The sequence below is a fragment of the Rhinoderma darwinii genome, unplaced genomic scaffold (genome assembly GCF_050947455.1).
Source record: "Rhinoderma darwinii isolate aRhiDar2 unplaced genomic scaffold, aRhiDar2.hap1 Scaffold_522, whole genome shotgun sequence".
Lineage (NCBI taxonomy): Eukaryota > Metazoa > Chordata > Amphibia > Anura > Rhinodermatidae > Rhinoderma > Rhinoderma darwinii.
This window is the reverse complement of record NW_027464071.1, coordinates 34,569-62,134: the sequence shown is the minus strand read 5'-3', so window position 1 is coordinate 62,134 and position 27,566 is coordinate 34,569. Positions and strand designations below refer to the sequence as shown.

General features: G+C 43.3%; 1 protein-coding gene across 1 annotated transcript; it reads left to right on the top strand.

Moving 5' to 3' along the window:
• The first annotated feature begins 606 nt into the window (after positions 1-606).
• Positions 607-3,050, top strand: LOC142721819 (uncharacterized). The gene is made up of 3 exons (XM_075848848.1): positions 607-914; positions 2,089-2,848; positions 2,961-3,050. The coding sequence occupies exons 1-2, from the start codon at positions 857-859 to the stop codon at positions 2,805-2,807; spliced, it is 777 nt and encodes a 258-aa protein (XP_075704963.1). The 5' UTR covers positions 607-856; the 3' UTR covers positions 2,808-2,848; positions 2,961-3,050.
• The last annotated feature ends 24,516 nt before the right edge of the window (positions 3,051-27,566 follow it).

Here is a 27,566-nt window from a genome sequence, read left to right as displayed (position 1 = left end):
ATGTAACTTTATTTTTCTAAAACTAGATGGTTCTGGAGTAAATAAGAATCCTTTATAACCTAAAGAGGTTGTCTGGTATAAGAAACCCATTGTAAATACCCTATTGGGGAATTCTAAGTTAAGAAAGGACAAGTCTCTTATTGATTTCACTGTGTAATGCTTAGTTTCTCCTGTGGTGGCGCTGCAGGGGAATTCAACACTTCTCAAGTTCCATCACAGATTAAATCTGATCACTGGGGTCACAATCAGCGAAATTAAGCTGCACTATCTGGAAGTACAAATTACACTGAGACTAAGACTTACTAAGACTAAGTCTCTAAGACTTACTAAGACTTTTACTTAGATGAATTGTGTGCTACAACATTTACTAAACAATTATAGAGAAACATTTACTAAACAAATATTAGAGATTTTCAGCTGCAATATGTAAATATAAAAAAATGTAATATATATTTATTTTTTTATTTGGAGGCTTTGCTGCAGTGATTGGTATAATGCAGAGCAGGGGACCGTTTATGACATACCGTAAGCATTATGACATCACTGCAGGCAGTGATGTCATCAGAACAATGGAGGGTGTGGCATCTATAGCAGTGACATCACAATGGCGTGAAGTTCTAAGGACCCCAAGCGCGGTCACATCAGTGCCATATCTCGAGTTGATGCTGATGCTGAAACTTCACTTGGTTTTTCAAAGAGCAAATTTGTGCTACAAAGCGACTACTACATCATCTGTTCAGGGCACTTAAACACCAGTGCAACTTCTGAACATCGTGGTAGATTCCCTCTTATTTGAGGAATCCCGTTTTTCCATTGTTCCTGAATTTAAACATCAAGCCGCCTGCAACAAGGAACAATGAGTTACCGAGAACTCTTGCAGCTTGCAATAGACGAAAGTTCCCGGATAAATCAAGGTAAGTGGAACTTGTTATATCAGATACATTTAGGCTAGTTTCACACAAACGTGTCCGTTTTGCGTCCGCAAAAAATGCACCGTTTTTCAGTTGCAAAAAGGGATGATTATTGGCTTTCGGACCAAGGGCGGCGGTATTTCTCAAACAGCGCAGTTTGTGAACTGTTCGCGTGCTGCTGTGGTGACAGTGTATCGTGAGTGGACAAATGGCATCATTGGGAATAACGGACATGGAAACTGCAGAGCACCACGTGCCATGTATTTGAGAGGTGAACGTTGGCTACCAGACGTATGTCTAATACAACAGTTCAGCGAACCCGACTGCGTATGGGGCTCCGAACCCGACGGATGGTCACTGCTCCTATGTAACAAAGGTGCATCAGAGAAAATGGCTTCAATTTGCACGGCAGTATTGGTCTCAGAGCACCGATGATTGGCAAAGGGTTGTCTTCTCCGATAAATCAAGTTTTCTGCTTCATCGAAAGGATGGACTTTACAACCATTGCTGGAAAAAGCTGGCGGCGACGTCAGCGCCTGGGGTATTTTTCCATGGCATTCTCTGGGCCACTCATCCATATGGAAGGCTCTGAACCGATTTAGATATGAATCCATCGTTACAGATCACATCCACCATACATGCTGATTGTCTTCCCTGGAGCAAATGGAATCTTAAAGCAAGACAATGCGACATGTCACACGACTATAAATGCCCGACAGTGGTTGGAAGAGCACGAGCAAGACTTCCAAGTACTTCCCTGGCCCCCTATTTCTCCAGACTTGAACCCAATTGAGCATCTGTGGGACCACGTCAATCGTGTTGTTCGCTTTATGGATCCTCCCCCACGCACCCTCCAGTAAATGTGGGATGTATGGAGTCAGCGAGGCTCCACATATGAGACCACTTACCAGCACCTTATTGAGTCACTCCCAGCCCGTCTACTGCTGTCCGTGCTGCACACGCCGGTTACTCTGGATATTAGTAGTAGTTATAATAATGTGACTCGACTGTGTATATATTCATAGTATTAAAACGGTTGTCCAAGATTAGAAAGACATGGGAGCTTTCCTCTAGAAAGAAGGCCACGCGAGTCCATAGGAAATGTCTGGTATTGATCTTTTTTCCCATTTTTTCTGTACATAATTAATATATGTTATACACATTGTTTCACATCTAGGCATTGCTGATGGAAGATTAAGATCTGGACATAGAAGGCGTCAGAGTGTGGAACAGGATGAAGACCATGACAATGTCCCCGACAGGAGACGAAGACGTGGTCAAGTTCCACCGCGCCGTAGGTTGCAGCAAGACGGAGCGGACAGAAGCCGGTCCCCTTTACGACCTGAGCCAATAGAACAGTCTGAAACGACAATTGGCCGTCGTATTAATAGTGAGACCGAGCTCAGAATTCCTGTTGAATCCCGGCCTGGGTCTACTCCATCAACTACTCAGGAGAGATCCGAAAGGCTGGAGGAACCAACACAAGAGCCCAGCACCAGTGAGCCGCTACCAAACCTGCAGCCGTCCAGAGAAGGAAGCAGATCTCCTCAGCAAACATCTAACAGGCTGGTGGAGCCAACACCAAGCACCAGTCAGCTGCTTCCCAACCAACAGTCGACAACAGAGACCACAGACAGCAGACCTGTGCAGAGAAGACAACGTCGGCGAGGCAGGAGAGGCAGGCAGATTGATAGACTCCCATCTCGAACCTTTACTGAAAACGAAGACATCCAGTCCTGCACTATATGCCTAGAGGACTATGAGATTGGAGAGCAAGTCACCGTTCTGCCATGTTCTCACATATTCCATCTGCCTTGTATTGCACATTGGATCCCGACAAATCCACGCTGTCCCTTGTGCCGCGTCCATGCCTTTCAAAGAAAGAGGAGGAGATAAGTACCAACAGCTGTGGTGCAGAAGAAACACCAGCAGTACAGGTATGATCACTGACATCTATAGTATTTTTGTGAAATCATGGCTGGAGCTTCGGCACCAGTATATTGCTGAGTGATTATCGTCTGGTCTGATTATTTTTTGTTTTGTCTACAGTACCACCTAGTCTTCTTCATCATCTTCACCTTGGACGCCAGAATCTCAATCTGCACAGAGACCTAATAATAAAAGATCCCTGATGCCGTTTCCCAGAATCCATTTATGTGATACTGGAATTTCCCTTCGGGGATTAATAAAGTTATCTTATCTTATTTTATGCCTGGGACTCCCTTCTATTTTGGATATTTCATATTCCATCTCGGTTGGATTGGCGTTTCGACTACTACTACATTTTGGCCTAAGACTTACATTACGCCTTAAAACTGGTGAGAATGGTGGCGTTCCCATGTTTACATAGGAGCAATGTAGGCCCCAAGATTACAATATTTAGGGTGATTGATATATATTGTAAAAATAAAAATCACAGAAAAAATACTCTTTTTTTAGGGTATGTTCACAAAAGAAGTGCAAGTCACTTATGGGCCGCTTTTGGAGCCGTTTTTCCTAGACAATATTGAAAACAGCTCCAAAAACGGCCGTAAAAAACGCTGAAAACCTTGAAAACAGCTCTGTATTTTCAGATATTTTTGAGTTTGCGCGTGAACATACCCTAATTTCCATCAATGTACAAATGAATAGAAATTAATTACTAACATATACACCATCCAGACATAACATTAAAACCACCTGCCTTGTGTAGTCCTCCTCGTGCTGCCATAATAGCTCTGACCCGTTGGGACATGGATTTCAGAAGATCTTTAAAAGTGTCCTGTGGTATCTGGCACCAAGACGTTAGCAGATCCTTTAACCCCTTCCTGCTCCTTGACGTTCTATTCCATCATGTTATGGCAACAGGAGGCCTAACAATGGCCTCCGGGTTTGTCATCTACGGAAGCCTAGTTTGTCCTGCCTTAGGTTTGCTGTCAGTGAGTAACTGACAACACTTTTACACTGCACTACGCATGTAGTGCAGTGTATTAGAATAGCGATCAGGGATTCCTGACTTCAAGTCACCTAGTGAGACAAAAAAAAAACACTTGTATAAAAAAACTTTTTTCAATATTAAGTCCTTTATTTAAAAAAACAAATTGTTAACTAATAACTATTTTGTGTGTTATAACCATCTGCCTTACACCACATTTTCTGTAATTTTTTCTGTTTTTCACTGAATGTATCAACCAAATTTTACCACTAACATAAAGTTCAATGTGTCACCAGAAAACAGTCTCAGAATCACTTGGATAAATAAAGGCATTCCAAAGTTATTATTACCACATAAAGTGGCACATGTCATAGTTACATAGTTACATAGTTAGTACGGCTGAAAAAAGACACATGTCCATCAAGTTCAACCAAGGGACGGGAAAAGGGAAGGAAAAATTTCTACACATAGGAGCTAATACTTTTTTGTTCTAGGAAATTATCTAACCCTTTTTTAAAGCCATCTACTGTCCCTGCAGTGACCAGCTCCTGCGGTAGGCTATTCCATAGATTCTCCAGACGGAGGGAGTGTCCCCTTGTTTTTTGAGGGGGTTTTACATGGAACAGAATTTCACCATATTTTTTGTATGTGCCATTAATATATTTATATAAATTAATCATGTCCCCCCTTAGTCGTCTTTTTTCAAGGCTAAATAGGTTTAATTCTTTTAATCTTTCCTCATAACTTAAATTCTCCATGCCCCTAATTAGCTTTGTTGCTCTTCTTTGTATTTTTTCCAACTCCAGGGCATCCTTTCTATGAACTGGAGCCCAGAACTGAACTGCATATTCTAGATGAGGCCTCACTAATGCTTTGTAAAGTGGTAATATTACATCCCTGTCCCGCGAGTCCATGTCTCTTTTAATACACGACAATATCCTGCTGGCCTTTGAAGCAGCTGATTGACACTGCATGCTGTTATTGAGTTTATGATTTACAAGTACACCCAGATCCTTCTCAACAAGTGACTCCCCCAGTGTAGCTCCCCCTAGGACATATGATGCATGCAGGTTGTTCGTACCCAGATGCATAACTTTACATTTATCTACATTAAACTTCATCTGCCAAGTGGACGCCCAAACACTTAGTTTGTTTAAATCTGCCTGCAATTCATGAACATCTTCCATAGACTGAACTATATTATATAGCTTGGTGTCATCTGCAAAAATAGAAATAGTGCTATTAATCCCATCCTCTATATCATTAATAAATAAGTTGAATAATAGTGGTCCCAGCACTGAACCCTGGGGTACACCACTTATTACCGGGGACCATTCAGAGTAGGAATCATTGACCACAACTCTCTGGATACGGTCCTTGAGCCAATTCTCAATCCAATTACAAACTATATTTTCTAAACCTATAGTCCTTAATTTACCCATTAGGCGTCTATGGGGGACAGTGTCAAATGCCTTTGCAAAGTCCAAAAACACTAAATCCACAGCAGCCCCTCTGTCTAGACTTCTGCTCACCTCTTCATATAATCACTATATCCACAGCGGCCCCTCTGTCTAGGCTTCTGCTCACCTCTTCATATAAACACTATATCCACAGCGGCCCCTCTGTCTAGACTTCTGCTCACCTCTTCATAAAAACAGATTAGGTTAGTTTGACAACTTCTGTCCTTAGTAAAACCGTGCTGGCTGTCACTTATAATACTATTTATTGTCACATAATCCTGTATATAGTCCCTCAATAGCCCCTCAAACATTTTCCCCACGATGGATGTTAAGCTTACTGGTCTATAATTACCCGGGGAAGACCTAGAGCCCTTTTTGAAAATAGGCACCACATTTGCCCTGCGCCAGTCCCTTGGCACTATTCCAGTCACTAGAGATTCTCTGAATATTATGAAAAGGGGGACAGAAATAACTGAACTAAGCTCTTTAAGAATTCTAGCGTGTATCCCATCTGGTCCGGGGCCTTGTGCACATTTATTTTATTTAATTTAGCTTGGACAATATCTACATTCATCCAATTCAATATATCAACTGATATATTAACAGCACTGGCACCGGCTACATCAGCTGCTCTTTCTTCTGTTGTATATACAGAGCAAAAGAACCCATTCAGTAACTCTGCCTTCTCTTGATCTTCTATGACCAACTCCCCATTACCACTATCTAGGGGTCCTACATGTTCAGATTTTGGCTTTTTAGCATTTATATACTTGAAGAATTTTTTGGGATTTGTTCTACTATCCTTGGCCACCTGCCTTTCATTTTGTATTTTTGCTAATTTTATTACATTTTTACAGATTTTATTAAGCTCTTTATATTTTACAAAGGCTTCAGACGTACCCTCAGATTTGTATTTTTTAAATGCCCTTTTTTTGTCGTGTATTGCCCCTTTCACAGAAGGTGTAAGCCATGTGGGATTTAATTTTAGTCGTTTATACTTGTTACCTATAGGAATAAATTTTGCACTATAATAACCCAAAGTAGATTTGAAAATCTCCCATTTATCATTTGTCCCATTATTTGACATTAGTTCTTCCCAGTCTATATCCTGAATTGCCGCCTTCATCCTGGGGAAATTGGCTTTCTTAAAATTAAATGTTTTTGCCCTCCCAGCCTGTGTTTGTTTTTTACAGTATAGGTAAAATGTAACTATATTGTGATCACTGTTACCGAGGTTTTCACGAACATTGACGTTCCCAACAAGCTCTGCATTATTAGAAATGACCAGATCCAACAGAGCTTCACCTCTAGTAGGGTCTTCCACAAACTGGCCTATAAAATTTTCCTGCAACAGCTTGAGGAAATGTCTCCCCTTAGAAAATGTCAGATTAGACAAATGGGCTCTGAGCCTTAAGGCCCAACCTAGGCTTCGTCATTAAGGGGTTAAGTCCTGTAAGTTGTGAGTAGGGGTCTCCATGGATTGGATTTGTTTTTCCAGCACATCTATCAGATGATCGATTGAATTAAGAATATGGAGGCCAGCTGTCACGGACACTGGGTTTGTGGACGCACTAGGCCGCTCCACCGTAGCGGGGAGGCAGCTGACCAGGTCACAGTCTATGTGAAAGTAAGATGGCAGACAGTAATGCTTAGCTACCTGAAATAGTCCGGGCGGTGGCTGTGGCTTCAGCACGGATGGAGGCAGGTGCGGAAAGTGGCGCCAGACGTGGCGGGCAGTATCCGATGAGCAGATGGCACTTGACGTGGCAGAAGACACTTGATGTGGCAGATGGCACTTGATGTGGCAGATGGCACTTGACGTGGCAGATGGCACTTGACGTGGCAGATGACACTTGAACACGGGTAGGCACAGGAACAATGCGGAATACAGGAACGGTAATAGGGCATGGGTAACAGCGGGAACGGGAGACACTAAGGGACCATTTGCAAGACAGACTGGGAAAGACTAACAACGCTCAGGCAAGGATCAGAAGGGCTGGGGCATTCTTATAGAGCAGGAAGTCATGTGGGTTAATGATCATTGTTTTCATGTGCGCGCGCTGGCCCTTACGGGACCCAGCCGGACGGAGCGGAAGCGAGCGCTGGCCTCTCCTAGGAGGGAGACGGAGGCCAGCGCTCACAGATCCATGGCTGCGGGCATCGGGAGGTGAGTGAACTCGACGGCCCGCGGCCATGGGCGCTACAGTATCCACCCCTCTTACGCCCCCTCTTCTTGGTGCCAGAGTGAGAGAGGAACTTTTTAATAAGAGTAGGGGCGCTGAGGTTCTCTTCTGGCTCCCAGGACCTCTCCTCAGGACCAAACCCTCTCCAGTCCACCAGATAGAAAGTCCTTCCTCCTACCCTCTTGCGGTCCAGGATCTCCTTTACCTCGAATACATCAGAAGGGCCGCTGGAAGCAACTGTGGAACTAGAGGTCTTGCTGTAGCGGTTCAGGACCACAGGTTTCAGGAGGGACACATGGAAGGAGTTAGGGATTCTGAGGGTAGGGGGCAGCTGCAGCTTATAGGAAACAGGGTTAATTTGTTGCAGGATCTCGAAGGGACCAAGGAACCTGGGAGCAAACTTGTATGAAGGCACCCTCAAGTGAATGTTTCGAGAGGACAGCCAGACTTTAGTCCCTGGAAGATACTGAGGCGGCTCTCTTCTTTTGGTATCTGCCTTACGCTTCATGCGGTCTACCGCCAGCAAAATAGAGGACCGGGTCTGTTGCCAGATTTGCAGGAAGTCCCCATATGCAGAGTCAGCAGCGGGTACCTGAGATGAAGTCGACACTGGAAGAGGAACTCTGGGATGTTGACTGTACACGATGTGAAACGGAGTGGAAGTGGTGGACTCACTTGTGTGGTTATTATATGAAAACTCATCCCATGGAAGAAGTTGTACCCAGTTATCGTGCTGTGAAGAGATGAAGTTGCGGAGATAATTTTCCATGATCTGGTTGATCCTCTCAACTTGCCCATTGGACTGGGGGTGATAGGCAGAGGAAAAGTCCAAACTCACATCCAGGAGTTTACAGAGGGCTCTCCAGAACTTGGAGGTAAACTGAACCCCCCGGTCGGACACAATGTGAAGAGGCATGCCATGCAAGCGGAAGATGTGCTGAATGAAGGAAATTGCCAGTCGAGGAGCAGAGGGTAGGCCGGTCAGCGGGATAAAATGTGCCATCTTAGAGAACCGGTCCACCACCACCCAGATGGTGTTGCATCCTGCTGAGAGAGGAAGGTCCGTGACAAAGTCCATAGCGATGTGCTGCCAGGGGGCACTGGGTACAGGCAGGGGTTGAAGCAGGCCGGCAGGCTTGCTGTGAGCCACTTTGTTAGAGGCACACACCGTGCAAGCAGAGACAAAGTCCAGAACATCCTTAGGTAGCGTGGGCCACCAGAAGGGACGAGCGATCAGGTCTTGGGTCTTACGGACACCGGCGTGCCCAGCTAGTTTAGAACTGTGTCCCCAGCGGAGAATTCTTTTTCTGTCTGCCAACCGAACAAAAGTTCTCCCTGGAGGGATATTTCTAAGCTGCAGAGGATTGGCGGTGACAATGCAGGATGGGTCTATGATCGTCTGAAGGGACTCCACCGTGTCTTCCGTTTCAAATGATCTGGACAGGGCATCGGCCCTCACGTTCTTGTCAGCGGGACGTTAGTGGAGTAGAAATTGGAAATGGGTGACCACCTGGCTTGACGAGGATTCAGTCTTTGTGCAGACTGAAGGTAAGTGAGATTCTTGTGGTCAGTGAAGATCAGGATGGGGTGAGCAGCGCCCTCCAGAAGATGTCTCCACTCCTCCAGGGCCAATTTGATAGCCAGTAGCTCCCGATCTCCAATGGAATAATTGCGCTCAGCAGAGGAAAACAGTCTTGAGTAGTAGCCACATACTACTGCCTTTCCTTTGGAGCTCCTCTGGAACAGAAGTGCGCCTGCACAAACAAAATTTATTTAGGGGTCTAGTCTGGGGTCTGTATTTTTTAGCGGACTGGTCTGGGAGTCTGTATTCATTTAGGGGTCTGGTCTGGGGGTCTGCATTTATTTAGCGGTCTGGTCTGGGGTCTGTATTTATTTAGGGGTCTAGTCTGGGGTCTGCATTTATTTAAGGGTCTAGTCTTGGGTCTGTATTTAGGTGTCCGGTCTGGGGTCTGTATTTATTTAGGGGTCCGGTCTGGGGTCTGTATTTATTTAGGGGACTGGTCTGTGGTCTCCATTGATTTAGGGGTCTGGTCTGGGGTCTGCATTTATTTAGGTGTCTGGTCTGGGGTCTGTATTTATTTAGGGGTCTGGTCTGGGGTCTGTAGTTATTTAGGGGTCTGGTCTGGGGTCTGTATTTATTTAGGGGTCTGGTCTGGGGGTCTGCATTTATTTAGGGGTCTGGTCTTGGGTCTGTATTTATTTAGGCGTCCGGTACATGGTCTGCATTAATTTGGGGGTCTGGTCTGGGGTCTGTATTTATTAAGGGGTCTAGTCTGGGGTCTGTATTTTTTTAGGTGTCCGGTCAGGGGTCTGCATTTATTTAGGGGTCTAGTCTGGGGTCTGTATTTATTTAGGGGTCCAGTCTGGGGTCTGTATTTATTTAGGGGTCCGGTCAGGGGTCTGAATTTATTTAGGCGTCTAGTCTGGGGTCTGTATTTTTTAGGGGTCTGGTCTGGGAGTCTGTATTCATTTAGGGGTCTGGTCTGGGGGTCTGCATTTATTTAGCGGTCTGGTCTGGGGTCTGTATTTATTTAGGGGTCTAGTCTTGGGTCTGTATTTAGGTGTCCGGTCTGGGGTCTGTATTTATTTAGGGGTCCGGTCTGGGGTCTGTATTTATTTAGGGGACTGGTCTGTGGTCTCCATTGATTTAGGGGTCTGGTCTGGGGTCTGCATTTATTTAGGTGTCTGGTTTGGGGTCTGTATTTATTTAGGGGTCTGGTCTGGGGTCTGTATAAATAAATACAGACGCCAGACCAGACCCTAAGTTAATGCAGACACCAGACCGGACCCCTAAATAAATACAGACCCCAGACCGGACACCTAAATACAGACCCAAGACTAGACCCTTAAATAAATGCAGACGCCAGACCAGACCCCTAAATAAATGCAAACCCTAGACCAGACCCCTAAATAAATACAGACCCAGGAATAGAGCACTAAATGAATACAGACCCCAGACCAGACCCCTTAATAAATACAGATCCCAGACCCAACCCCTAAATTAATGCAGACCCCAGACCGGACCCCTAAATAAATACAGACCCCAGACCAGACCCCTAAATAAATGCAGACCTTAGACCAGACCCCTAAATAAATACAGACCCAAGACTAGACCCGTAAATAAATACAGACCACAGAGTGGACCCCTAAATAAATAGACCCCTAACTAAATACAGACCCCAGACCAGACCCCTAAATAACTACAGACCCCAGAACAGACCCCTAAATAAATACAGACCCCAGACCAGACCCCTAAATAAATACAGACCCCAGACCACTTCCCTAAATAAATACAGACCACAGACCAGACCCCTAAATAAATACAGACCCCAGACTGGACCCCTAAATAAATAGACCCCAGACTAGAACCCTAAATAAATGCAGACACCAGACCAGACCACTAAATCAATTAAGACCACAGACCAGTACCCTAAATAAATACAGACCCCAGACCAGACACCTAAATAAATGCAGACGCCAGACCAGAACCCTAAATCAATGGAGACCACAGACCAGACCCCTAAATAAATACAGACCCCAGACCAGACCCCTAAATAAATACAGACCCCAGACCAGAACCCTAAATAAATACTGACCCCAGACCCCTAAATAAGTTTTTAATTCTCCTCTCTATATCAAATCTAGGGTCATAACTTAATAGTCTATAGACCTTAGTGTCATTCAATTGTCTATGAGCTTCAGCAATTTAGGATTTGGAGTCCATAACCACAACCGCACCCCCTTTGTCGGCGGGTTTAATGGTGAGGTCGAGGCTATGGACCAGCTCATCCAATGCAGATAATCAAGTGTAGTAATATTAGGATGTTTCAAAGTATTACCATATGTACTAGACCGTAGATCGTCGGCGCCTCTTATGTCCCGCTCTCCTGGTGGGTTTTCGTTTCTGATTTCCATATTGTCGACTCCTAAAAAATCTGTATGGCTTGAGCTGTTACTCTGGGTCTGATCAAGAGGTCGATCTTCACCATTGATGTTCCTGTATATATCCCGATTTTTATGTTCCCTCCTTGGTAGTCCCACCATACGATCATTAGAGTTGTCCCATGAATAAACGTGTCCAGTCTTATAATCAAGTTGGTCTCTATACCATTTTCTTTTCTTGGTGGTTTCTGTCTCCAATCTAGCTTTACTCAATGTAGTATGTAATTTCTCAATATGTAGACTAAAATCCTCAGCAGACACTAGCGACTGTAATACATTCTCCAATTCCTTTACTTTAGCCTTTACCCAAATGAGATCTCTCTGTAAAAAATCCATATTCAATAAAATGATATCCAAAGCGTACCTAGTTGATAATTGCTCATGTTTGATACGGAATTCATCATGTTGAGTATGCATTGTAGGCTTCAAATGGGGACGCATACCACGTGGAATCATCTTGTTTTTGTAATATTGACCAAGTGTAAGGAGATGCAATTCCACATTGATCAACTTTTTTGATTCAAACTCCAAATTTCTTTTTACATCTGGTAATGATGGTACACTCAAGAAAGAGACATCCCCTTCTGCTCCATTCAAAATTCTAGCAATGTCCTCCTCCGTAAAAACAGTAGAGTTGGCTGAAGGCATATCCTGCAAAGTACCGATTTTGTTCCATGGTATCAGCAATAGAAAAAGTGGAATAAGGTGCCAGCTGAGTAGATCCAAATATATTCAAACAGAGAAAGCAGCAGCACTCAATCTCAGTAAGAGAAAGCTTACACATGTGAACGGGTGCCCTGCTATAAATGGATCAATTGTCCACTCATGTGTAGGGGCAATGTATTTGAGCTCCCTCAAACACACAGAAAGTACAACATTAGACAGCACTTTACGTGCGATTCTGATTGGATCATTGACGTGTTATGGTGCCCCTGCCAGTTATTATATGTTGGTGAAACCACCTGCGACTTCAAAACTAGGTTGAATAACCATCGGTATTCCATTAGGAAACATAAAGGAGATTTGCCATGCGCGAAACATTTTTTTGAACTAGGACATACCGAAAGAGATTTAAAATGTCTGATTTTGGAACATATTCCACTTCCCCAGAGTGGGGGTGATAGGAATGTATTACTACATAAATGTCAATCAAAGGGGATTTTCCTTTTGGAAACATTGAGACGGAAAGGTCTGAATGTTGAATTGAATGTCGCTAGGGCTACTCTCTGAGACTCATCTCTGACATCTGCATTCATCCTCTAGCAATGTTCTGCTTTTGTCTATTATTCTTTTTTTGGTTTTGTATTTTGTTATATGAGATGTATATATATATACCTTGATCTTTGACACTTTATTTTTCTATTTTAGATCATAAGGTGAATGTAGACCACTTCAGACCACAAGATACAAAATTGACCAAGAATAAATGGAAGATGGAAATTGGATATTCATATTTTGATGTCCTGTGAATAGTTTTCATGTATTAATGTTTTGGAAAATATTTCTTTCAATGTATGTGAAAGGGGCGCAGCAATAATGTAAATATTAGTGTATAAACTGACTGATGTAATAAGCTACTGTGGAGTTCTCATGGGTTGGATCCATGATTGCTGGTTATTGTGGTTGGACTTGGCACACGGGAGTGGGATACTGTCGCTCTACTAACCTTGGTGTAGCTTTTCATGGAGCACATAACTGGGACCCTGATCCCTCCCCTTTCGTGTGAGTCCTTTATCCGCAGTTTAATATACCTTATAATTGCCATCGACTATATAGAATTTCTATGACATTTTTAGGAATGGATTTATTTGCTGCACTTGGTTTTCTTGCTGCTTCCCTCTCATACATATACATTTGTATATACAGGTGTTTTACCTTCTCTTGATGCTGATCCTGGACATCTTCGGACATATATATGTCCTGAATATTTATCAATTCTGTCATTCCGTGGTTTGATGTATTTTGTGTCTATATGTATTTGTGAAACATTTTGCTTGATAAGCTATTTACAATAATATTGATTGTTACCTGTCACTTGGCAACGTGTTGCGGAACTTCTTTCCGGTTCTCGCTAGTGGAATGTGTGCACAATGGCGTCAGGAGTTTGTTGATTACCTGTAACCAGGCAACTTCCTATAGACGTGACTTGCTGGTGCTGTCAGCCTGACGCATGCGCACCTGCTAACAATAAATGCCTGATAGGGAGGACTTGAGTCAAACACATACCAGCACTTTGCATAAATTAAATATCAGTCTTTTGATTGGTCAGTGGTCTGACAGCCGTAACTTGATACACATCTTGTGGAATATTTGATTACATTGTAATTAGGTCTATATTAAGTCGTTCTAATATATAGACGTTTTTAGATGTTATTAAATATGTCACTTGTCACTTTCTGTATCAATGTTTTATTTTTTGATACCGTAACTTTTGTTTTACACGTAACTAAATGCTGTTTGTATTTGTGATACTATTGTAATGAGCTTGATTGCTTGTATTTGATGCACACTATAGAAACCATGACTGTTGTACACACCATTATGCTCGAAAAAAGTCCTAATGTTGGACTGAAACGTCGCACCTCTGTATGTTGGCTTGAATAAATCACCGTTTTTTTTCATTCACCCTGTTGGAGTGCTGCAAGATTTATTTCTCCTGAATATTGATACAGTCCTAGGATCTGGACTGCTTGCTGGCACCCGTTCACATATGTAAGCTTTCTCTTACTGAGATTGAGTGCTGCTGCTTTCTCTGTTTGAATATATATATATATATATATATATATATATATATATATATCAGAGTCTGATGGTCAGTTGTATATACAGTGTCCAGAGTCTGGTGGTCAGTGATACATATAGCATCCAGAGTCTGGTGGTCAGTTATACATATAGCATCCAGAGTCTGGTGATCAGTTATACATATAGCATCCAGAGTCTGGTGGTCAGTGATACATATAGTTTCCAGAGTCTGATGATCAGCTGTATATATAGTGTCTAGAGTCTGGTGTTCAATGGTACACATAGTAACCAGAGTCTTGTTGTAAAGGATCTGCCAGACACAGCTTCTGTGTCGACGCCCGTGGTTAATCAGTCTGTATCTGTTCCTAGTAATAGAAAAAGAGAAATAATACAGCATATACGGAGATATATACAGCAGGGTCAGATAGAAAAGACCAAGACAAACAGAATCAACCATGTACTAAACTGCCATTGTGTTAGTTCTGTCTTCTGTTTTCTGTTGTCTCCCCTGTGGTGTCCGCACAGACGCTCTGTTGCGCATGCGCAGTGTGGCCTACATCCGGGAGTGCCGCTTAGCGTCTTACGTCGCTATGGTGATTTTCACCATGCGGCGTCTTCTCCATCTGACGCGCGGCGCGTCCCGTGATGTGGGCGTCACTGGGCGTGTGTTCCGAGCGCCGATTTGCGCTCATCACAGGTGAGCCTAATTTTATGCTCTTTATTTATAACCCTGGAGTACCATTTTAAATTAGCCTCCTGACGAAGCCGGTCTATCGGGCGAAACGCGCGTCGAGGCGCTTGTTCACCCAGTTCTTCTGATCCTCCACGCTCTCTCAACATGTCTCAGGGTATGTGTCTGTATTTTTGCTAAACTTGCACTGATCTTTGGGCTACACTGTTTAACTATGGCAGCTGCATTTCTCTATGGCTATTTTAGCTACACTATCTATTGATATACGTCAACAGCCACACTCTTTTCTTGTGCTGATTTCTACCCAGCAGTATTGTATATCTATTTAGCTATACTGCGCTGTCCTTTTACGCATTATTTTATGTATATCTATTTAGCTGCACCTTTTTTGTGTTGGCTCTGACGTATTATCATTATATGGACATTGCCATAAGCTATTCTGCCCTTTCCTATTTGTATAGGCTTTGATATTATACAGGCCACCTTCACACTGTTTTGGCTACATGTGGGATTTACATCATACACCCCTGGGCTTGTGTCATTATTGAATATTATTTGAGCGTGTGAGCGATCATTAGTACATGGTTGATTCTGTTTGTCTTGGTCTTTTCTATCTGACCCTGCTGTATATGTCTCCGTATATGCTGTATTATTTCTCTTTTTCTATTACTGTGCTATTTTGTCATTATATTTAATAAAGATATTTTTTGTGCTTTTTATATTGAGTACAATATTTTCTTTAGGGATATGTCCCATCTGGTTCGTTTTTAGGTTTTATTGCTATAGGGGACCCCATTACATGCCATTTCTTTGGTGCGAGGTTTTTGGTTAGGTTGTCTTGACTATTCTTGTCTGTGTTTACAGAATATACCTCAGGATTTATGGATTTCAGGAAAAGAGATAAGGATTGGATTACACAACTTGGTACCATATTCGGAGAGAATTCAGCAGTGACTACAGAAAGTAGTAACATTAAGGGCTTGAAACTTAAAATACGTGATCTTCTCAAAAAACGCACCAAAGTTTGGTGGAACAAGGCAGCCTTGGAAAATTATCTGCAGAAAGATATTATACCTCGCGGCCTACACCTGCAGGTGTTCCCCACTTTGGATACGGAGGATCCTTCTTTTGTTGCGAAATGGGAAGATTCCCTTACTAAATGTTCGCGCACGCTTATTGAGCTGCTCATTGGGGCAGATCGTAGAACCCTCGACTCTCTGGAAAAGTATATTGATTCCCTTAAAGGGAATGTGTTGCCAGAAAAACATGTTTTTTTTTTAAAAATTAAACATTTAGTGTGTGGGTGATTAAACATTGTTCAAATTTTTTTTATTTTTTTGCACGAGTCCAGGAAATATTATAAATTATTTCTAATTTATAATACTACCCATTTTTGGTCACTAGATGGAGCTGTTCCCAAAATTGCAGCATTGCAACATTGGGTTAAAAGCCCTCGCTCTAGTGAGCTCTCAGCATCCCCCCCTCCTTTATCCTGGCTAGTGCCGGGATAAACGAGGGGTTTGAACGATGTAACCTCCTACACTGTGTGTCGCCATTTTTTGAGCTAACCCACAGTGTAGTAGGTTTACATACAGTAGTAAACACACACAAACACGAACATACATTGAAATCTCTTACCTGCTCCTGCCGCCGCGGCTCCCTCCGGCCCGTCCGCTCCGTTTGCTGCCGCTGGTGCAAGTGCACAAATCCGGAAGCCGCGACCGGAAGTAGTAATATTACTGTCCGGCCGCGACTTCCGGTCCACAGGAAATTCCGGACGGCGCCAATTTCGAATAGGACTGTGTGGGAGCGGCGCATGCGCAGTTCCCACACAGACGCCGTACACTGCAGTCAATGGGACGGGAGCCGTTCGCAGTCCCTATGGGACTGTGGCTGCCGTATTCCATGTCTGTATGTGTCGTTAATCGACACACACAGAAATGGAACAAAAAATGGCAGCCCCCATAGGGAAGAAAAAGTGTAAAAATAAGAAAACGTAAAACACAAACACACAAATGAATATAAACGTTTTTAATAAAGCACTAACATCTTTAACATATAAAAAAATAATTTGTGATGACACTGTTCCTTTAAGGAAAAGATACATCAATCTCTTAGTACAGAAGAGCTTGGCACTTTTGATAAGGCATTGGAGGAGGAGCTGAAAAAGTGGGAGAGAGAGATACAAGATCTCAAAACCAGAAAATTTCAGCGCGATTTGAGTGATTTCCAGTCAAATAAAATCTATCGTTGGCATACCAAAAGGGCTTGGTCCCTGTCCCGTTCTGTCTCCTCTGCCTCTCTTGTATCTGAAGAAGAATGTGGCGGTTTTTTAGACAAACCTCAGGCCACAGGAGATGGAGACCCCCTGTTCGACCCCAGAACACCGGCAGTCAAAAGAAAGACCAGAGGGGTATTCAACAGGGACAAGAGAAACAGGAGGCTCTAAAGGTAATTAACCTCTCTTCCCATATTCTGTCGTCCTCCCAAATAAATGTTCTGCAAAAGGGTCTGTCTTTTTTCCCCCACAGGTAAATTTGATCTTTTTACCACCATCAAGGATTTGGCTCTTTTCTCTAGAAAACTACTTTTTAAAAAACATTTTGGTAGAAGGGATTATAGTGCTGCCATGGGTTCTCCGGCAGAGAAACAGGCATTTGATGCCCTTCTATCACTTCTAGAGGAACAGGAGGCTCACACTGATCCCAGACTTCCCATGCATCTGTGCCGCCGCTCTCAACATTTCCCCCCTTTCACCTTATGCCCCTCAGTGGATATTTTTTTCAAATTAGTCAAGAAGGATTTGGAAAGTATTTCCGAGTCTAGTACATCATGTAATCTTAACTATAAGGAGAGGCAAGCTATTCTGGAACTTAGAAAACTTAGGGACGTTATTATTAAACCAGCTGATAAGGGGGGCAATGTTGTATTATGGCCGGCACAGATGTATGAATGTGAGGCCTTTCGTCAACTAGACATGAGCCATTGTTATCGTAGGTTACCATCAGATCCTACGCTAGCCTTTAAAGCAGAACTAGATAGTTTATTGCAACAAGGTGTGGATTCCAATATTATCAACTCCAAATTAAGAGATGGTCTTTCCGTGGACTTTCCCATCAAGCCCACTTTTTATTTACTGCCTAAAGTGCACAAAAATGTCATCTGCCCTCCCGGGCGCCCAATAGTGTCAGGGATTGGTGGCCTATGTGAGAACATCTGCATATTCGTGGATTTTTATCTACAGAAATGTGTGGAAACCCTGCCGTCATACATCAGGGATACCACGGATATGTTACAACGTCTTGATGGGCTGTATCTTGAGGATGACATGCTTCTTGTCACATGTGACGTGGAGTCCCTGTATACATCTATATGCCATGACCACGGGATCCGAGCATCTAGACATTTTTTACAGATGACTAATCATGACCCGGATCTTGTTGAGTTTATTCTATGCCTTCTCGACTTTGCACTAACACATAATTTTTTTGTATTCAAGGACCGTCTCTTCCTACAGCTCCAGGGCACAGCAATGGGGGCCACTTGTGCACCCTCATATACTAATCTGTTCCTGGGGCTGTGGGAGTGGGAGACTGTGCAGCAGATTCCGGGTCATGATTCAGTGCTCCTGTGGTCACGGTATATAGATGATATTCTATTCATCTGGCAAGGCTCCACGTCTAGCTTGGAATCTTTCCTTGATTCCCTTAACAGGAATGATATCAACATCAAATTGACATGGAAGTTTAGCTTGACATGCGTTGACTTTCTGGATATCAAGATTTGCAGAGATAATAGCGGTTTTATTTCTACCGATATTTTCAGGAAAAAAACTTCCACAAATGCCCTCCTCCATGCCACGTCTGCCCACTACCCGAAGGTTACAACATCTATACCCGTGGGCCAGTTTTTGAGGGCAAAGCGTATCTGCTCCAGTGACAGCAACTTTGAGCGTCAAGCTTTGGACCTTACAGCAAGATTCAAGAGTCGTGGGTACAGTCAGAGGGTCATTAAGAAAGGCTACCTAAGAGCTAAAAATTCAACTCGCGATGGACTTCTGGTGAGTAGACCCAAGAGACACAAAATAGATCAGAATGTCAGATTTATCACCACTTTCAACCCTCATTGGACTGAGATTCGTGATATTTTGCAAAAGCACTGGCGGGTCCTCCTCACTGATCGCGACTTGGCAGGGGTCTTACCCAGTTACCCCTCCATTACTTGGAGGCGGTCTAGAAATCTTAAGGACCTTCTGACTGCGAGTCACTATATTCCTAGTGCTGCGCCCAACCCGTTTGGGAGTAGAGGCCCTCCCTGGGGCTCGTATAACTGCGGTCATTGTTCTGCCTGTAAATACATTCTACGTACCTCTAACTTTTATAGCTCAAGCGGAAGGAAAGATTATAAAATTGTCTACCACATCACGTGCAATACCGTAGCTGTGGTGTACTTTGCTACCTGTCCGTGTGGGCTCATTTATGTTGGTATGACTACCAGGCAATTGAAGGTGCGGGTGCTGGAACACGTGAGTAAGATCAAATCGGCACTCAATGTCGTGGATATTGACAAACTCCAGCCTGTTGCACGGCATTTTCGCGAGTTCCACTCCTGTAATCCAAGGGGGTTTGAGGTACGTGGAATTGATAAGATCTCTTTGGGTTGTAGATGTGGCGATGTACGTGTGGCGTTATTGAGAAAAGAGATGAAGTGGATCACGTTACTTAATACTGTAGCTCCATCTGGCTTAAACGAAGCCACTAGTTTCAGGCCTTTTTTGTAAATTCTAACCATGCGTGAATTTTATTTTCTCTAGGGTTTTTTTCTTGTGTTTTATATCTACTTTTGTATATTGCAGTTTATCTTGTCCAGTGAGTGGGTTTATTCCTCTACATATCTACGATGATCGTGTCTGGCCTTTACCGCAAACCAGAAGTGGAGAAGTTATACACATATTGTAATTCTGGGTATTGTACATTTGTTGTATTTTTTCTGTCAATGTGTATATGTTTCTAAATTTCTGGAGCAATTGCTGCGTTTTTCAACTTACGATATAATAACTATGTATTTTTCTAATATACATTGTATAGTACTCTATTTTTATTTATTGTATATTTGATGTTGCAGCATTTTGTACATCCACTAATGTATCTATATGTGTGTATTTATTGCCGACACTGTGGATTTCATTGTACTATATTTTGGGTTTCACATTGTCGGCTTTCTATTTGCTGTATATAATGGGTTATATGGGATGGAGTAGATTTATTTTAAACACATATTTTGATGTATTCCACTTTTTGTTTCATGAATATGTATTTATATATATATATATGCACTCACTTGTCACTATTTTATTATTTATTTATTTATTTATTTTTTATAATATATATATTCACTCTTATAGGATGTTTAGGAATTGCCTATCCACATTAATGTATATCACTTTTCATATTATATATTATATTCATTATTCATATCAACATGCCCTTTCTTTTCTTCACTTGGTTCCTATATCTATTGGATTATAGCTTATTTATTTTTTCATCTTTCTATTATTATTATTATTTTTTCTTTTTGTGCACAGTCCTGTTAATAGTACACTTCCTCTGTTTTTCTTGTTTTTCTTATCTTATTTCATTATTTTTATTTTTTATATATCCTGCTCTATCTGCATCTAACCTCTATCACTAGATTCCGCTGTATGTATCCCATTCTCGTAGTTACGTCCCACTCCTAAACTGCCATTGTGTTAGTTCTGTCTTCTGTTGTCTCCCCTGTGGTGTCCGCACAGACGCTCGGTTGCGCATGCGCAGTGTGGCCTACATCCGGGAGTGCCGCTTAGCGTCTTACGTCGCTATGGTGATTTTCACCATGCGGCGTCTTCTCCATCTGACGCGCGGCGCGTCCCGTGATGTGGGCGTCACTGGGCGTGTGTTCCGAGCGCCGATTTGCGCTCATCACAGGTGAGCCTAATTTTATGCTCTTTATTTATAACCCTGGAGTACCATTTTAAATTAGCCTCCTGACGAAGCCGGTCTATCGGGCGAAACGCGCGTCGAGGCGCTTGTTCACCCAGTTCTTCTGATCCTCCACGCTCTCTCAACATGTCTCAGGGTATGTGTCTGTATTTTTGCTAAACTTGCACTGATCTTTGGGCTACACTGTTTAACTATGGCAGCTGCATTTCTCTATGGCTATTTTAGCTACACTATCTATTGATATACGTCAACAGCCACACTCTTTTCTTGTGCTGATTTCTACCCAGCGGTATTGTATATCTATTTAGCTATACTGCTCTGTCCTTTTACGCATTATTTTATGTATATCTATTTAGCTGCACCTTTTTTGTGTTGGCTCTGACGTATTATCATTATATGGACATTGCCATAAGCTATTCTGCCCTTTCCTATTTGTATAGGCTTTGATATTATACAGGCCACCTTCACACTGTTTTGGCTACATGTGGGATTTACATCATACACCCCTGGGCTTGTGTCATTATTGAATATTATTTGAGCGTGTGAGCGATCATTAGTACATGGTTGATTCTGTTTGTCTTGGTCTTTTCTATCTGACCCTGCTGTATATATCTCCGTATATGCTGTATTATTTCTCTTTTTCTATTACTGTGCTATTTTGTCATTATATTTAATAAAGATATTTTTTGTGCTTTTTATATTGAGTACAATATTTTCTTTAGGGATATGTCCCATCTGGTTCGTTTTTAGGTTTTATTGCTATAGGGGACCCCATTACATGCCATTTCTTTGGTGCGAGGTTTTTGGTTAGGTTGTCCTGTATCTGTTCCTAGGTCTGATAGAGTGACTTGATCTGCTACCACTCAGGCTTGTAGGCTGAGGAGTGGGAGAACCTATCACAGCCTAGCCAGACGGTTCTAGCTCCCGCCCTCGGTCTATTTATACCTTCATTTGCTGCTTGTTCTTTGCCTGTGATTCTCTTGCTTCCTGGCTCTGCTGTTCCTACTATTGACCTCTGCTTCATATTGACCCTGGCTTTACTGACTATGCTCCTGCTCTGCGTTTGGTACCTCGTACACTCCTGGTTTGACTCGGCTCGTTCACTACTCTTGTTGCTCACGGTGTTGCCGTGGTCAACTGCCCTGTTTCCCTTAGCTTCTGTGTACCCCTGTCTGTTTGTCTGTCATGCACATATTGAGCGTAGGGACCGTCGCCCAGTTGTACGCCGTCGCCTAGGACGGGCCCTGCAAGTAGGCAGGGACTGAGTGGAGGGTAGATTAGGGCACACCTGTCTGTCTTCCAACCCCGACATTACATAATCACAGGCCCATATACCTTTTCTACCTTGGTTCCTACACAACTATGGACCCAATTGAGACCATGGCTCAGCAAATTCAGTTTCTCTCCCTACAGGTCCAAGCCCTGGCTCAGAGGTGCAACCAGCGTGATGCTAACCAGGTAGTGCCCTCCACCTCACCTCTTGAACCCCACCTCAAGTTGTCTGACCGGTTTTCAGGGGACCGGAAGACTTTTTTTCTCCTTTCGGGAGAGTTGTAGGCTCTATTTCCGTCTAAGGCCCCACTCCTCAGGTTCTGAGAGCCAGCGAGTGGGTATAATTATGTCCCGGCTCCAGGACAGCCCCCAAGAATGGGCCTTCTCCTTGGCTCCTGACGCCCCTAAACTTTCCTCTGTTGACCTTTTTTTTTCTGCTCTCGGGCTCATCTATGACGAGACTGACAAGACTGCCTTTGCCGAGAGTCAGCTGGTGACCTTACGTCAGGGTAAGAGACCCGTTGAGGAGTACTGTTCTGACTTTAGGAAGTGGTGTGTAGGTTCTCGGTGGAATGACCCTGCCTTGAGGTGCCTGTTTAGATTGGGTCTGTCGAACGCCCTGAAAGACCTGTTAGTTAGCTATCCCTCTTCTGACTCTCTAGATCAGGTTATGGCTTTAGCGGTACGTCTTGACCGACGTCTCAGGGAACGATGACTTGAACGTTTTTGTGCCTTCCCCTATGGCTCCCCCATGATGGCTCCCGAGGTTCCATTGCTTCGTTCTTCCACGGAAAACTCGGATGAACCAATGCAACTTGGGGCCTTCGTGTCTCCCCAACAACGTAGAGAGCTCAGAAGGAAGAATGGTCTCTGCTTCTACTGTGGGGATGACAAGCATCAAGTGAACAACTATCCTAGGCGTAAGAATAAGCAGCCGGAAAACTTCCGCGCCTAAGTGACCATCAGGGAGGTCGCTTGGGCGCACAGGTATTTCCCGTAAATATGAAACCTAATAAGATCTTGCTTCCCTTTCAGGTCTCTTATGGTGGTAGGTCTGCTACCGGCAGTGCCTTCGTGGATTCAGGGTCTTCTGCTAATATTATGTCTGTGGAATTTGCTATGTCTCTAGCTATGCCATTGATTGATTTGCCTAAACCTGTCCCGGAAGTGGGTATAGACTCCACTCCACTTGCTAATGGGTTTTTTACGCAGCATACCCCTGTTTTTGAACTCATTGTGGGCTCATTCATTTGGAGCAGTGTTCTGTGTTGGTGATGCAGGGATTATCGTCCGATTTGGTTTTAGGCCTTCCCTGGTTGCAGTTGCATAATCCCACGTTTAACTGGAATACTGGGGATCTTACCAAATGGGGTAATGAATGCATGACGTCCAGTTTTTCTGTTAATTTTATTTCGCTCCCTGAGGAGGTGAACACTCTACCTGAGTTTATTCAGGACTTCGCTGATGTTTTTTCTAAAAAGGCCTCCGAAGTGTTACCTCCTTATAGAGAATACGATTGTGCAATCTATTTGGTACCAGGAGCTAAGCTTCCTAAGGGTAGGATATTTAGTCTCTCTTGTCCCGAACGTGAAGCCATGAGAGAATATATCCAGGAAAGCCTGGCCAAGGGTTAGATTCACCCCTCTACTTCTCCGGTAGGTGCTGGCTTCTTCTACGTAGGGAAGAAGGATGGTGGTCTTAGGCCGTGCATCGATTACTGAAACTTGAATAAGGTCACTGTAAGGAACCAGTATCCCCTTCCTTTGATTCCTGATCTCTTCAATCAGGTTCAGGGGGCCCAATGGTTCTCGAAGTTTGATCTTCGGGGGCTTATAACCTTATCCGAATCAGAGCAGGGGATGAGTGGAAGACTGGAAGGTCATTTCGAATACCTCGTGATGCCCTTTGGGTTGTGTAATGCTCCTGCGGCCCTCCAGAATTTCATAAATTAGATTTTAAGAGACTACCTGGGGGTATTTCTTGTAGTGTACCTTGATGACATACTTGTGTTTTCCAAGGACTGGTCCTCCCACATTGAGCATGTCAGGAAGGTGCTCCAGGCCCTTCGGGAAAACAAACTCTTTGCTAAATCCGAAAAATGTGTATTTGGGGTGCAGGAGATACCATTTTTGGGTCAAATCCTCACTCCTCATGAATTCCGCATGGACCCTGCCTAGATCCAGGCTGTGGCTGAACGGGTCCACCTGCCTCCCTAAAGGCGTTACAATGCTTCCAGGGGTTTGCTAATTATTACAGGAGATTTATTGGTAACTTCTCGGTCATTGCTAAGCCTCTTACGGATCTTACTCGCAAAGGTGCTGATCTCCTCCACTGGTTTCCGGAGGTGGTCCAGGCTTTTGAGATCCTTAAGAAGTGCTTTATCTCTGCCCCAGTGCTGATTCAGCCTAACCAAATGGAGCCATTCATCGTGGAGGTTGATGCCTCCGAGGTGGGAATGGGTGCTGTCTTGTCCCAGGGTACCAGGTCCCTCACCCTTCTCCGTACCTGTGCCTACTTCTCCAGGAAGTTCTCGCCCACTGAGAGTAACTATGATGTGATGAATACAAGGAGCAGGACCTCAATAGTTGGTGGGCGTCAAACAGTTAAATTCAAAAGCGGTTGCCTACCGGCAAAAAGATGCCCTGTTTTCCAACTATTATGAAAAATCAAATAAAAAAGTCTTTATTAGATTTGAAAAGAACAGACTACATAGAGTTTAAAAGTTAAAGTCCATTTCTGACAACTGTCAGCATAGTGCCAGACGTAGAAACTCTGTATTAGAAAGGGTTAAGTGCCACAACCACAGAGCACTCCATCCAGTAAATTGATAGTTAAATTCTAAAGTTGCAATAGGACAATTATTAAAATGATGGTAGAAGCCCCCCCGACATGTTTCGCTACGATGTAGCGTCTTCAGGGGTATCGGGGCCAATGACAGCGAGCGGCGGAGTCAGCCTAATTATATATTCACTGCAAGTCTCTGCACACGTGTCTCCAATCAGTCTATGACCTATTATGAGAGGAGTAGAGGGCCAAGCCTCCTCCTCTGTTGACAGACGGACGGCACTAGCAATCACTGGCTCAACAGAGCAAGCAGGAAACTTGGACCGCAAGCTACTACAGGAGGAGGCACGTTGGATCCACCGTCTGGGATCCCTTAGCCCTGGTGGTCTGAATGAGGGATTTACTTTTGCGGCTTTTCTGTGAACCCTACATTTAATTTATAGACTGGGGGTAATCTCTAGTCACGACGATCACTTTTTCAACCACATTGTCAAATGAACTCTTAGTTATCTGCCCTACCATATATGTTCTCGTATAAATACATAAAGACATTTGCGCATTTTGTGAATTTTCTACGCTAGTAAACTGTTGTAGAAAGGTTAATATATTCCCCCCAAAGGCTACAGACCGTAATACAATATCTTAATGTAAGGATGTGTACACTTAATTGTGCAGCAACGCTTGTTGTCTCCATTCTATGTCAGTGTGGGAAGTAGATGTCCGGCCTTATGATTTTGTGATATGTGATAGACCCAGAATCCCAATCACCAAACCAAAGAATGCAAAATAAAGACACAAAACATTATAATTGGGTGTTAAATGGTCAAAACTTTTATTATATTATATGACCAAACCCAAAATGGCAAACCTCCCACTCACGAAGAGTCACCCTCCAGCACGCAGGAAAGGAAAAACCCCCTGTGGGGGAAACCTCTAGGGAAACCATGGCTGGAGGATTGCCCTTCCTCTGGGCTTAGAAGGTGCCAAAATATCATTTGTAACAGAATTTGTACGTTTTCTCAGATTTTCAAGGAAAGACAATACAATGAACGAACGACATAAAACACATAAATCGGCTGATCTGGTTGGCTAGGCGGATGTCTCTCTTCCTGGGCACCCATTAAAATGAATGGGTGATCCACGGATGAGACGGGTCCTCCAGATGCCTCCTTGTAGCACCTGTCTCCGCTCTGGCTAATAGAGGGGGATCTCCTGCTGGAAACCCCCCTCTATTACAGACAACCCGTATGAAGAGGATGGCATCACTGTGATGAAGAAGTGGTCTGGGGTGAAGGGTTTCCCTGCTAGAACCTCCAAATTACATCAGGTCGGTATTGGTGGGGAAGTCAAGCTCAAGGTCCTCAGTCCCATCCAATATGGCGCTGAACGTGGCAGTAAAACCTTCTAATATGGAATCTTCTTTATGTCATAAACATTTGTATTTATGACATCAGCACCTTCATCATCATTACTACAGGAATTTATTACCACTGCACAACTCATACATTGTGACGTCACCCACAGTGGTCTGAAGTGTTAACCCTTTAATGACTGGCAGTGTACTTACCACAGAGGCCATAAAGCTGAATAGAACATATCAGCGGCCATAAAGGAAAAGGGATAATGCAGGGAGCATCTCCGCACAAGAACTATCCATGACAAAGGGTTGTCCAGGATGAGAGAACTTGTCTGCTTTCTCCAAAAACCAGCACCACACCTGTCCATAGGTTGTGTGTGGTACTACAGCTCATTACCATTCACTTCAATGGAGCTAACCTGCAATACCAGATACAACCTGTGGATAGGTGTGGTGCTGTATTTGGAAGAAAGCAGCCATATTTTTCTAATCGTGCACAGCTCCTGTTAGAAATAGTTCAAAAAAAGTGGGGGGAGAAGGAGAAGAAGGGGAGAGGGAAAGAAGAAATTAAAAAAAGGGAAAAAGAGGAACTCAGAGGTAAAAGAAATCAAACTAGACTGAAAGGAGTCTGCTGGAGGTGCCAGATGGAAAGACAGATTTCTGCCATGGGGACCAGATTAGTTGAAATGTATCTTGAAGGGGGGCTTCAGAGAGTGGGTTTTAACCCCTTCCTGCCCTATGAAGTGCTGTTGCATTGAAAAACTATGCAGTTCATCTTCGAATGCAGCGTCACAAAAACAAATTATTTAGTAAAAAATAAAACTATATAAATTTGGTATCCCCCTGCTCTGCCATTACGGAAGCCGATTAGGCCCCGCCAGAAGGGGAAGCCTAATCGGCTTGCTGTCTAATACATTGCACTACGTAGGTAGTTCAATGTATTAGAAGAAACATCAGACAGTTGGAACTTCAAGTCCCCTAGTGGAACGTGAAAAAAGTGTAAAAGAAAGTATAAAAAAGTGTAAAAGAAAGTGAAAAAAATAAAAGTTTGAAAACAATAAAAGTTTCAAGTAATAAAATAAAACACAATTGCCCTTTTTCTCTTATCAAGTCCTTTATTATTGAAAAAAATAAATAAACCATACGTATTTGGCATCGCCGCGACCGTAACGACCTGAGGTATCAAAATATTATATTATTTATTGCACGCGGTGAACAGCGTAAAAAAACCCGTAAAAAACTATACCTGAGTTTCTGTTTTTTGGTCACTTTGCCCTACAAATATTGGAATAAAAAGTGATCAAAAAGTCG

What these genes read in the sequence shown, in the direction of transcription:
- LOC142721819 (XM_075848848.1), top strand. Translation starts at nt 857, where the DNA reads ATGAGTTACCGAGAACTCTTGCAGCTTGCAATAGACGAAAGTTCCCGG. An exon ending in AAGTTCCCGGATAAATCAAG is followed by an intron (nt 915 to 2,088) that starts GTAAGTGGAACT and finishes TTTCACATCTAG; the next exon opens with GCATTGCTGATGGAAGATTA.